Source organism: Neopelma chrysocephalum, unplaced genomic scaffold (assembly GCF_003984885.1).
Source record: "Neopelma chrysocephalum unplaced genomic scaffold, ASM398488v2 Primary Assembly neopelma1_116, whole genome shotgun sequence".
NCBI lineage: Eukaryota > Metazoa > Chordata > Aves > Passeriformes > Pipridae > Neopelma > Neopelma chrysocephalum.
This window is the reverse complement of record NW_020897778.1, coordinates 1,365,738-1,378,461: the sequence shown is the minus strand read 5'-3', so window position 1 is coordinate 1,378,461 and position 12,724 is coordinate 1,365,738. Positions and strand designations below refer to the sequence as shown.

At 50.0% G+C, this 12,724-nt stretch overlaps 1 protein-coding gene across 6 annotated transcripts in view; it reads left to right on the top strand.

Moving 5' to 3' along the window:
- CABP1 (calcium binding protein 1) overlaps positions 1 to 12,724 on the top strand; it is a 26,629-nt gene continuing 13,905 nt past the window's right edge. The window contains exon 1 of one of the 6 annotated variants that reach the window (XM_027696894.1): positions 1 to 833. In XM_027696894.1, the coding sequence (XP_027552695.1) occupies positions 231 to 833 (603 nt within the window). In that variant the 5' untranslated portion in view covers positions 1 to 230. Of the gene's footprint in view, positions 834 to 3,753; positions 4,190 to 6,534; positions 6,651 to 12,724 lie in introns of those variants that run through there. The other 5 variants (XM_027696893.1, XM_027696895.1, XM_027696899.1 and 2 more) reach the window with 5 other exon arrangements.

Here is a 12,724-nt window from a genome sequence, read left to right as displayed (position 1 = left end):
CACCTGGAGAGGCGGCGGCGGCGCGGGGGGAGCCCCGGCGGAGGGGGGGGACGGTGCCCGCCAGCCCCCGCCGGAGCGCCCCTGCCGCGGCCTTTGTCTGCGCTGTCACATGGGCCGCGGTGCGGGATTTAAGCGGGTCTCCGCAGGACATGCCGTGAGCGGCGCGCCGCAGCCGTGCCCGCAGCGGCAGCGCTCCGCCCGGCCGGGGATGCGGCTCTAGCGGCCCCGCGATGAGCGGCTCCTCCATGGCGAAGAGCGAGTCCCGCACTTCGCTGCTGAAGGCGGCGGGGAGCCGGCGGGCAGCGGGCGGCCAACCTCAGCCCCGCGGCAGCCGCGTCCGGGACGGCAAAGGACAAGGCGGGCAGACGGGGAGGGAGCCGAGCCAGGAGCCGCTCCCTGGGGAGCCCAGTGCCCGCAGGCCGCTCTGCCACCCGGGCGCCCGGGAGGACGGAGCGAGGGGCGCGGGGAAGCTGTCACATGGACGGGGGGAGAGCCACCCCGAGCCCGCAGAAGGAGGTCCAAGGAGAGGCAGTGGCAAGGAACCGGTGCGGACACCCAGGCAGCACCACCACCTCCCGCCGCACGCCAGCCACGGTCACCCCCAGGACCAGCATCAGCTCTCAGACAGGGATGGGGAGGAGGCAGAGGAGGACTTTTTCTTCAGTCACAAGCAGAGGTCCAGCAGAGAGTCCCTGAAGCTCTCGGAAGGCGCTTCACCTCTGTCCAAATCCAGCAGCAAGTGCTCCACCAAGTCCAGCGGCAGCGATCGGTCGGAGGAAGCAGATCCCCTCATCCAGCAGCTGCACCCCATGCTCAGCTCGGTCTTTGGCCAGGTAAGGGGCAAAGCGCCCCTCGCCCCCCACTCCTCCCTCTCTCTCCCCCACTGCCTTCCCTCCGCGCCCCCCTCCTCCTGCGGCTCACGGACCTTCAGCTCCTCGCCCCGGAGCCCTGCGCACCCCCGGGCGCAGCCCGCAGCTGTAAATGCACTGCTTCCTGGCCGCCCCTGCCGAACTTGTCCCGGCGCTGCGGCACAGCCGGGGCGCTGCGGGGCCGGCCCCGAGGAGGGCTCCGCGCCGGGGACGGGGCGCGGGTCGGAGCCCCCGGCGCCCGCCCGCCCCGCCGGGCGCTGCGGAGGGCGCTCTCGGTGGTGCTGACGGGGGAAGTGCCGGTGCTTTTGCCGGTCGCCGGGGGAAGTTGTGGCTCTGCCTGCCGAGGGTGAGAGTCAGAGAAGCGGATTTTAAAAATCTATTTACTTATTAGATTCCATCTCTCTGGCTCCCCGCCTTGCTTTGCTGTATTTGTTTACATCTCCTTATGGTACATTTCTGTACAATCAGCATATGAATCATTTCTGATGGCAGAAGCTGTCAGGAGAAGGTAGTGGGGAGAACGACAAAAAAAAAAAATCCTGACCCAATTCCGAAGCCTTCCCAGTCACTATGTTAGGATGGAACAGATGCTTTTGGTGTTTGCAAGCTCTTTTGGTATAAAGCTGTTGCTTTTAACTGCTTTTGGTAGTGAAATTACCCAACAGGGTTACCCTCTAAAAATGAAAAGGCAGAGGGAGACTGGCTTGAAATTTTCTTTTAGAGACATTTAGGGATGCTACTGGGAGATGTAATCTCCAGGAAGATTAATGTAACTGCAATCTCCCAGAAGCACAATTATGGGTATAAGCCAGTAGCCTGAGCGGGTAAGTTCCAGCCCTGGAAGTGATCAAATAAACCAGAATTATGATTTCTGGGGTGTGTTATCGTTGGGTCTTTTGTTTTTTCCTAATGTAGGTTTGGGAGGCTTTGCAGGGAGTCCATTCAAACTGAGATTATGGAGAGAACTAGAAAATTTTTTATGTTTGGTTGGAAGGAGGTAATACACCCGTATGTTTAATCTGGGAGTGTTGTCTTCTTCTGTTCATCTTGACTTCTCTAGATAAAATCAAAGCACATCTGTTCTCCTCAACAGTTTTCCATCCTCACTGACAGTCTGCTGTTTATGAATGTTATGGTTGTGTTTAACTCAGAACAAGTATTACCCTCCCTGTGCCAATGGTGCACCAGAAGTCTCAATTAAAATCTTGTAGTAGCAATAAGGAAGAGCCTGCTCAGCAGATTGGTGTTCAACCAGGTTACACAAAGCAGTATTCCAGCACCAGGCTTTGAAATCGGTGGACTCGGTTCTGACTTGTGCTGTGTCTGTAGTTCTGAGGGAAGTGAAGATGTATCTGAGAACAGATTTTAAGTCTATGGAGCTGTATGTCCTCAAAGTGTTGGACATACAAACAAATCCATGCCAGGGCTTCCACTCACAGAAACCTCTCTGGTTCTGGACTCAACCCTTACCTGAACGGTATCTTTATTTACCTGCTCTGCTGCTTGCATTCCAGTGTCAGAAGACATTTCTGTAAACTTAGCAAAATTTAACTGTGGTGTTGAACAATGCCCTTTACAGAAGTGAGACACATACAATTCTAGTTTTCGTTTTTTTGCTGGGTACATTGCACCAGTACTTACACACACCAGCACCTTTCTTTTAGAGTGTAATGTTATTTATTTCCATTTCTCTCTGTATTAATCCCTCACTTGCTTTCTTTGAAGTAACTATGAGTGAATGACCATTTAATGGAGATTTTAGGACTGGCTTTTGGGAGTAGGGTCTAGTAGATCCCCCTTTACAGAGGACTTGTGGATACAAGATGGGGAACTATAATTTAGGATGCACAAAGAGCTGGTTACAGGAAGAGGTATGTGAAGCTTTTTTTTTTTTTTTTTTTTGTAGTGATATCAAAATCCTGGGGTGAATAAAGGCCCAAGGAGATGATGTATGGAAATTCTGTCATGGAATGGAATTATATAAATTTTGTTTCTGTGAATGAAGAAACAAATGTGTAAAAATGTGCATGAAGCTTTGAGACAGGCAAGGACTTACACCTTCAGGACCCCAAGCTGCAGCCTGGGCTGAGGCAGGATCACAGGCACAGAAGTGTCCAGGGTTGCAGTCTGAGGCTGCAGGTGCTGTAAGACCAGTCTGCTCCACGTTGGAATTAGAAGACAGCAACAGCTCAGCAGATAATTTATTTAATACAAGAACTTCTCTCCAGCCCACACAGCCCACTGTGAAACAGTTAAAACAGCAATTTTGCAGTACATAGGAGAGGAGCACAGTGATGCATATCTGCAGCAGCAGAGCACTGTGGTCCAGCAGCACCAGTATATCTTATCCCAGCTCTACAGATGTGGAACATCATCGCCCTGCTCCACAGTGGTGCAGGGATGTGGTCACAGATGCAGACACTACAGTGGTACAGTCAGATACGTGGAAAAGATTGCAGCGATGGCTTCATGGAGATGTCATTGTTGCAGTAACAGCAAAAAGGAGCAGTTTGGGACTACAGGGTTGTGTCTGAGGGAGACAGATTTGTAGCTGTGCAGAAAAAAAGACAGAGTGAAGGCAGAAACGCCGTGTTTATATAACCAGCCCAGCAATATAGTGCACTGTGGGTGTGTACTCCGGGAGAATGCTAAGATACTGCCAGGATACAGGATGCAGTGATATTTTATTAATTAGGCTTATGTTATATTGGTGCAGTGATGCTCTAATGTAATTAAGCAATAATACTCTTTCAGGATATTTTACCATTTTGCAAATGAGTGGTACATGAATTAACAAAAGTAGGGTAGTGTAATGATGTATTAAGTATAAGCCAGGATGTCATCTCAGTGTAATGACATGTTTGCACGCTGGCTCAGGCGGCAGTTGCAGGAGAGCACTGTGCTGTGGAGTTTATAACCGGGTTAACATGCTGTGCGTGCAGCTCCCAGTGCCTGGAGAACACGGCACTGACAATGCGGTGGTGTGGTAACGCAATCCCAGGGCAGAGCAGAGATGTGATATTGGTGCCATGCGGTAGGAGTTTGGCAGTGCACGGGTGCAATAATTGTGTAGTGCTGTAGCCTGATAGAAGAGTTTAGCAGTCTACTGATGTAGTAATACAATATTGCAGACGGGAGCCATTCTATACAGCAGTGATTGCTTCTGGTGTGATATTAGCAAAGGGCTGCGCGGATCTGACAGCACCATCCCGCTGTACCAGAAGGCAGCGAGTGAGGTGTTACCACTATGCCGCAGTTTTGGAAGCACGGCTGTGACTTAGCACGAGAACAACGCCACACACCTGGTGACAGAGTGCACTGTGAGTATGGGCTGGCTGTATGTGGGACAGTGGGACAGCAGTGTTTTAAAGTAGCCCTGCAGTGACAGGAGCTCAGTGCAGTGCGAGAGCAGTGCAGTGACTCACGGGTATAGTTGGCAAGGGATGTGTGTGTGATAATGCAGCAAAGTGGGAAAGTGGTGAGGAAAGGGAGTGTGGGGAGGATGTTTGATATAATTTTGGCCTGATAGCAGGATAGTGTTGGAGTGGCCAAGTGATAAAGGAGTGTTGTGGAGCACAAAGGAGTGTGCTATCACCCCTGCAGAGCAGAACATCTTGAGGGTGCTGTAGTGTCTGTAGCGTGGCTATGGATCACAGTTTAGCAACAGTGCAGTATCGAGCAGTCGCTGTCCATAACAGTAGAGGAGCAGTGATCCCTCGCAGCTGGGGTGGCAGTGAGGTGGCAGCCTGGCAGCAGAACAGTTTGTTATTGTACAACCCTAGCAACAGCAGCACAGAGAATGGGACGGCAGGGACCGCAGTGCAAGTTTTGTGGCATTCCCGGGGCAGCAGTGATGTGGCCGCAGCGCCCACGGTGCAGCGGCAGCCTGGCCCCGGGCTCACCGCACGGCGCTGTGCGGGGATTGCGGCACAGAGACCCTCCGGTTCTCCTTGCTTCATCCCTCCTGTGCCACACCACTGGCTTAGCTGGCACCTTTAAGAAGAGCTTTCTCTGGGCCTTTGCTATGCAATATTAATTTGTAAGTGATCCTGCTGTGTGAGACCTGAACATTTTCAGAGCCGTTTAACTTTCACACCCTGCCTGACTGTTAAATTTTTCAGTGAAGTGATTCCCCAACAGTTTTCTGTCAATTGCCTCTGTACCATGCCTGGTAGCATGGGGATCAAAGGGGTCAAACAATGGTGTAGAGAATAATGAAATATTTACAGAGTTCTGCTGTTAGCACTATGGCCAAAGGGGCTTTTGTACTTCTATTTGTACAGAGAGTTTAAAGCCTCTCCTGTGTGCACCATCTCCCATTCCTGCTTTAATGTCAGCATCCACATTACCATTAAAATAGGGAAAGAATCTTTCTGCATTTCCTGTAAAATTTTCCTTTTCTTGTCCTGCTGCATCTTCCTTTACTCTTGAGCTTTAGTTCTTCCTAACTGGCTGTAAGCGGGATGACAGAAGCATCCCCGTTTTGGGGCAGGAGCTGTCCCCAGGCTGCCTGTGTGGAAAGCAGGTGTCAAGAACATTCTCCTCTAACTAGCCAGGAGCAGGTAGGGGAAAAGTGCCTTGTCCAGCCTCTCACCCTTCTGGTCTCCTCATCTGCAGGATGACCTTGTTCCCTCCCATGGCTTCGGCTTCACCTGATTCTAACGAGAGTTTTGCCCAAGAGCAGTCACTGCATCAGGACCTCTCTTGGAGCTCCACTCATGGAAAGCCGGGGAGTCCCGGCCAGCCCCGCCGAGGGAGGGTGGCTCATTGCTCAGTAATGCAAGTTTTCAGCTGCCCCTGTGTATTAGCGAGGGAGGTTGCAGCGTGTTGGGCAGCACTGGAGCGGTGACACCAGCGATGGAAACTCTCGTGTGGGGATGGCAAGGTGAAGGTGAAAGGTCTGAATTTGCAGGTGCTCGTGTGCTGTTTTATACCTGTAAGGCAGGTGAAGCAGTGGCGTGTCAGGGCTCGTGGCAAACTGAGACAGCCTCTAACAGCTGCTCATTTACACTGTTAAATCAGTACAGTAATGTGGGGTGAACAGATTTCTGGCTCAGCATGACCGACCGCCGTAGTGATGCTGGTCCCGTGGCGCAGTCTTGGCTCGCTGGTGTGGAGCGTGGGTGCACGGGTTAGGAGGCAAAAAAATCCCGGAGAAACGTCGTATCCTGCCTCGACTTTCCCCCCGTGTTTCATGGCACCTCTGAAGGCTTGTACCGGCCGCAAAAGGGTCCCTGAAGGGAGAGGGAAGGGTGTCCCCGGGGCCGCAGGGGACACTCCCGTGGCCGGCTGCTGCCGGTCCCGCCGGGGCTCCCCGGTCGCGCCGCTCTCTGCCGCGGGGCTCCGGGGCAGCGGCGGCCCCGGCCCAGGCTCCGGCGGCCCCGGGGCGCCCCCGCGCGGCCCGGCCGGCCCGTCCCGGGCCCGCTCCCCGCTCCCCGGGCCGCCCGGTGCGTGTCAGAGCCGGGAGAGGCCCGTGCTTGCCGTGATGTAGGTGCCAGGTGCGTGTCACAGGAGTCCGGGTACCTGCGCGGGGCTCGTGCGGCCTCCGTGCCTCCATCCCTGCATGAGCTGCCACAACCCGTGTCCATGCATGTAGCCTGACGTAAAAAGCCTTCGTATACATGTCTTGTCTATGTACACACAGCCTACTCGTGCAGCCTCTGCTAAATCTTCTGTGTGGCTACACAACCACCTCTGTACGCGCTTATGCATCCCTGTGCTTAAAGCATCGACCGGCGTATGCGCACACCCCTGCTGCTGACACCCGCCACACCTTCCAAGGTATGTCTCATGTTTTCTGTATGTAACAAACTCAGACACAGAGAAACATTGTTCCGCTCGAGCACATCCACTCGGCTCCTCCCGTTCGCTGCTTGGAGGAAAATTTATCACATTTATTGCTTGTAAAGAGCTTGAGGGATGTGAGCCAGACGTACAGAATCACCGAGGGGCAATGGATAAGCCTCCTGCCTGCAGCGGGTCTGCCAGCAAACATTAATCTTTGTCAGTGATTTACTTTTTAAACAAATCTGTTTTAAAAGGCTATAGAAAGACATCAAAATAAAAACCAAGCTAAGAGAACATTCATTAAATATTCCGTTCATGAAATATACAGCAGCATGATCTAATGCACTGAAATACACAAACCTTCTGGTTAGATTCAACTTATCTTTGGAGAGGAAGAAAGCTTTCAATGATAAATTAATCATCATGTAAATCAGTTCACTGTCCATTCCATCAACCTTTGTCTCTTTGATTTTTGTTTTGTGCAATACTGGGTGTCATCACAGTGTCAGGGAAGTTTAGCTTTAGCTTTAGTGGCTGGGCTGCAGGTTTGTCAGCTGAATTAGCTGTGGTTCTTTGTAGCATTCCAGCTTCAGTAACTGTTTTTCCCCGATGAGTCCATGAGTGGTATTGATTTCCAATAACAAGCAGCTATATGGTGTGCATCCAGTAAAAGACGCCGAGCTAACTTTGGGCTCCCTTTCAATAATCCTCTGACATTCCTCTGACCTTAGAGAGCAACAGCAGTGCCAATGAACTTGAGTAATCCTCCAATTTCAATCAAATGCCTTGCTTAAGGATAAAGACAAAAGCCTGTCCTAGCTTGTATGGTCATAGTTACTTTTCTAGTAGCTTCTGCACCAGCGTAAGACCATGAACTCAACATTCTCCATGAATGAAATCATTAGCAATATTCTAATATTTCTTCCACCCATTCCTCCTCTAATGTACTTTGCATCTTGCAACCATCTTTGGAAAGAATACACAGCATTGCTTCATCCCACACAGACAAAAGACATTCTCTGCTCTTGAAAGGAAACAGGCAACTGTGTAACATTGTGAAGCATCGTGTCACAACAGTTGAAGGCAGGAAGTAGAAAACCTCCAGCAACCCCCTGTGTTCTGCTGAAATAATACGCAAAGGGTTTAGGTAGCTTGGGACCAGCTGTGTTGACATATAACCAGAGACCTTGTCCTGGGATGTGCAGTTTGGTCCCTGTAAAGATGCTGTCAGATCCTTACTCAAAACAGAAGTGAGGTGGATCTCGCTTTCATGGTGGCGTACCTCACGTAACGCTGCAGGGTTGGTTTGGAGTATTTGGTTGGTATTGGTTCCCAGATCTCTGCTCATCTGATGGTCATCCACACTTTCAGTAGCACCTCAGTGTGCCAACCAACACTGACCCCTGTCCCGCTTATCTTGAAAGAGGTGAGGAAGCCAGGTAGAATTACCTACTTTTGCAGTAGTCCCAGATAGACAGAGTGGCACACAATTCTCATATTCTGGAGCAAAGAGAAAGGACCATGTAAGGTTTGCTTTAAACAACCTCTGTACTGCATATACGTGACAAATTCTCTCAGCAGCTTCTGAGCTGTCAGGCTTGTACTTGTCTTTTTGTAGCCCATTGATGATCTTCAGGATCATCAGCAGAAAATATCCACAGCACATTGTGTTCTGGCCAACACATCTCCTGCGTAGGGACTTGGAAGTTGGGCTAATGCAAAATACATGGACCAGATCTGCAGGGAAGGTGTCAGGAGAAGGCACGTTCCCATCTATTTTCATCTAATGTAGAATGAAGCCAGCTATTTACAAACAGAGCTGTTCCAAACAGAAGTTGACAGACAGTCCAGGCTTTGTTACCTTGAAAGGGATGGAAAATATCCTTGGTCTTTTTAATAACCTTTCTGTTGTTTGTGATTGAATATGATCCAATTGCTCTAATGGAGGAGAATATTATGCACAGCATGAGTCAGCAACACTTTCTTCTTGGAACAGCTGACAGCAAAAAAAGTTCCCAAACTCTCTGCAGAAATATTCCTCCCCCTAGATGAGAATCTGGACTGCGTCCACCAATACCTGCTGGTGCCTCCCCTTGAGATGGACCTGTATGTGTCTGGCTGGAATATGGAACCATCCAAAGTTCATTCGAGGTCAGAAGACACAACTTGATGTGCAACAAAAGCACTTGGGAGCTGATGCAGAAGAAGAGAGGGAAGTCAGTCACAGAAGTTTGGAGTGCCAGGGCATGTTCCAGTGATCAGGAGCTTTGAAATGAGGCCCTCGACAGCACTGGCACCGGGAGGATGTTACCTATTCCAAATGCTGAGTCTCATCTGAGGTCAGCCAGTAATCAAGACTGGGTTGTTTCCTGTAAAATACAAATCTACAGCTACCAGCTAAAGGGTGATTGGGAGCAGATTTGAAAGCTACTAATTAGTATATGCATTCTCCACTCTGGGACAGGAAAAAAATAGACCAAAAATTCCCCCCCATTAGAATAAATAAGGTGGCATATTTTAAAATACTAAATGTTTGAAGCATGCAACGGGCTCTTAGTAGAGCTATGGACTTCAGTGAAAAGATGCTAGGAATGAGTTTTCCCTGCTCTACTACATACTCCCCACTACCTATCACCCTGTTGCACTGTTTGTGTTGTGCTGAGAACAACCATCTGAGGTAATGTTCCAGCAAGTGAAACGGGCCTGGCATCTGAACAGTCTCACTGTACAAATCCATGCTTCCACTGGAAATTTTTGCCAAGCAAAGCTATAGTTTGATAAGCAATCCCAAGTTTCATATTGACTTTTATTCTTTCTGTTGTGTCTGTTGGATATTTGCTGCCACTGGATAAAGTTCCTGGCAACTGCCAAGTGATTAGCTATGGTGGGATCCAACATTTTCCTATGAAATGAGCATTTCTGCCAAAGGTGCCAGCCCAAAGCACAGCACTGATGCTTTTTAAAGAATCCAGACATATTAAACCACCTAAATCATTTCTTGTTCAATGCCAAGTTGCCCAGCCTTCTTCCTCCCCTGTGCTCAGGTCAGTCACTGTGCCAAGTGCTTCTTTCCCGTGAGCCAAGACTTCACTCTGTGCCAAGCTGCATCCCTTGAGGTCTCTGCTCTCCACCTGGGACCTCAGGGGAGAGGAAGGGGTGCACAAACATCAGCAAGATCTCACATTTCACAAAGTTCCTACCAATTTTTAGAAAGTTTACAACAGAGCCCCAGACCTTAAAAGAACAGTGTGATTGCCACAAAGAACAGTGTGGGAAAACCAGTATACATGCATGTGCAGCCCTCCCACATGCATACTGACTACCCCAGATATAGGCATACCCACAGATCAGCACCTACACACAAACGTTTTTGACACACTTATTCTCAGCATCCTGTTCTCTTACAGCAGCCTCAGTTGGAGGAAGGGAGAAAATATGTTCCTTCCAACCTAATCTTCTAATGACCTTTCTGCCAACTCCACTTTCCTGCCTATCTCTAAGCTGCCCGTGCTGGTGATGGGAAGAAGATCTCATTGTAGAGAGTGATTTTCCTCCTCAGAGCTCAGCAGGGTCTGTTTGCTGGATTGAGGTGTCCTGACCAATTGCTCTTAAGAGATTCCAGGTAAATAAGGAGATAAGAAAATTGTTTATGATCCCATCTCTTGGGCCCCTTGCAGCTCCACTAGAATTCCTGCAGAGCTGAAGAGTTGTGCTGCAAACCTGGTACAAGTGGGCTCCCGTTGCCTCTTCTCTTCCTGGATTGCGAAATCCCTGCCAAGCCTGGCAGCAGGTCTCAGCCCTCACTCTGCCCTGCAGCTGCCTGTAACTGCAGGGAAGAGAAGCTGGAGAGCAGGCACATGCGGCGGCGTGCCATGGTGGCTGGATCTGAGTGCTCTGGTGCAAGCTCATATTTAGAGGGAGACCATCTCAACTTTTGTTGAGAGGCTTTTAGAGCTCTGTGAGACACACTCCACAGCTGTCTTCCAAGCTGTCCCACAGCAGTCTGGGGGCAGTGATGGATTCTTCTGGCAGGAGATGTCTGACTCCCTTGCTCCACTCCCTCTCTCTGGGAGAATGGGGGAGATGGGCACTTCTCAATTACAGGGCGTTCCTGGCCTCCGTGCTGCCTGTCAGGGGGAGATTCATTAGCAGCAGGAAGGCAATTCTCTCTCCTCTCTGCTCTGGAATTGAAGTCGTTTGTCTCGGGAAGGAGCCCAGGCGCCTCACTCGCTGTGTGGCAGCTTCTGCTCAAGGGAGACAAGCTCTTCGTCAATAAACAAGGAGCCTGGGGAATGGCTGCAGCTGACAGGGGACATTATTAATGACTGGCACTTCTTCGGAGGGTAGATCAGCCTCCCATTAGCTGCTTTAAGAGGGGAAAGAGAAACAGAGCTAAAGATGGCAGCCTTAGAGGAGCTGGGAGTTTCGGCATCCTGCAAAGTTCCCTGCTGTGAGGCCCCCCCGGGCTGGCACAGCCCCCGAGGAGTGACTGTGTATTTCCCCAGCCTTAAGAGTCTTCAAACTGTGACAGCAGGAGACAGGCCCAGCTCAGGAACAGTTTCACTTCCCAGCCTACTGTGGGTGGGCTCTGCTATGGAGGTCTTCCAGACCAGAGCTTCCCCATCCTCTCTGCCCTTCTCTCAGTCTGCCCTGGATTGAAGGAGTGTCTTCCAGCATCTCCTGCTGCAGCTTCTTGTTTAGGAGCTTCTTTGTGTAGCTCTTACCCAGGCCATGCAATGAAAAAAGCATTGAGGAGATCTGAGAGGAGGCTGTTCCACTGTCTTCACTCTTGGAAAGTGGTTAGTACAAGGAAGAGCAAGAAACACCATCCCCTAGGGCCATGCACTTCTCTCTGTGACTGGAACTGGAGAAGCTGTTGACTTTTGTCATAGTTGGACTCCTAATATCATCTCCTTAGGTGGAAGAAGCTTCTAAGCTCTAAAGCAACTGTTGATTCACCTCACAATTGTACTTAATTTGCCACAGCACTATCGGGGTGGAAGGAGAAATCCCTGCTTTGTTGTGACACTGACAGTTCATCCTTCTCTGTCCTACAGCTCCAGAGCTGCCAGGAGAGTGAGTCTTCGGCTCCTACACAAAAGCATGTGGTGCAAGTACTCAGCCTGTGGCTTAGGTCTTTATTGAAGCTTTTGTTTGGAACTACACTCACAAAGAAAGTTGTGAAAGTTCTCAGCTGAACACCTGAGTGTCCAACCACCCTGCATATTGGTCTTCACAGTTCTTGACAGAGGTAGCTTTTCATGCCACGGCTTCTTATCACTGTGGAGCTGCGTCTGTGGTGGCTCCATAGCTTAGGGTGCATTCACTGTCCTGTTCAGAGCCAGTTGCCTGAGTGTGATGATGAGTTTCTGTGCAATTTAAATCTCTTTTCAGACTGAATGCTCTTATGCTCAGCCTGAGATTAGAGGAAAATGTACGAGGGACTCATCCCTTTTCTTTTGGAGATTATTCTGTTACCACAACAGGCATAAAGACTAAAGTTTAGACTTGGCTCTAGGTTCAGGTGCTTCTTATTTATTCCAGGACTTGGGTGCTTGGAAATGGAATGGATGGATCTGACGTCCAAATTCTTTGCTTCACATTATCTAACTTGGGACTGTTCAGATTTAGGTGTGAGCCCATCTTTGGCAGACTTATGCAGGTTAAACTGCCTATTGATTTTTACTTGCAGAAAGCTGGAAAAACTTTACCACGAGACTGGCTCAAGATCTCTCCCTTGTGGTTAAAAATTACTGTCCTGGGGCTGAGTGTTGTAGGGTCCTGGGACTGCTGTCTCCATGCTTGCTTCCACCATGGAGGAAAAAAATCAGTCACTTACAGGTCTGCTGGAATTTATAAGCTGAAACAGGTCCCACCCAGATAAATGGTCCATTTCTGTTCCGAAACGAGCTCTGGACTCTGCTCCAAGCCCCTAAGTGGATTGCCTTCTGGCCAGCCTAGTGCTCTGGTGATTGAAAAGCTGAGAGGAGTTAGGAGGGGGGTGGGTAGGGATGCGATATTCAGAGGCTATGTGGACCCAAACTAGCTGGATTCACTGAACTCATCAC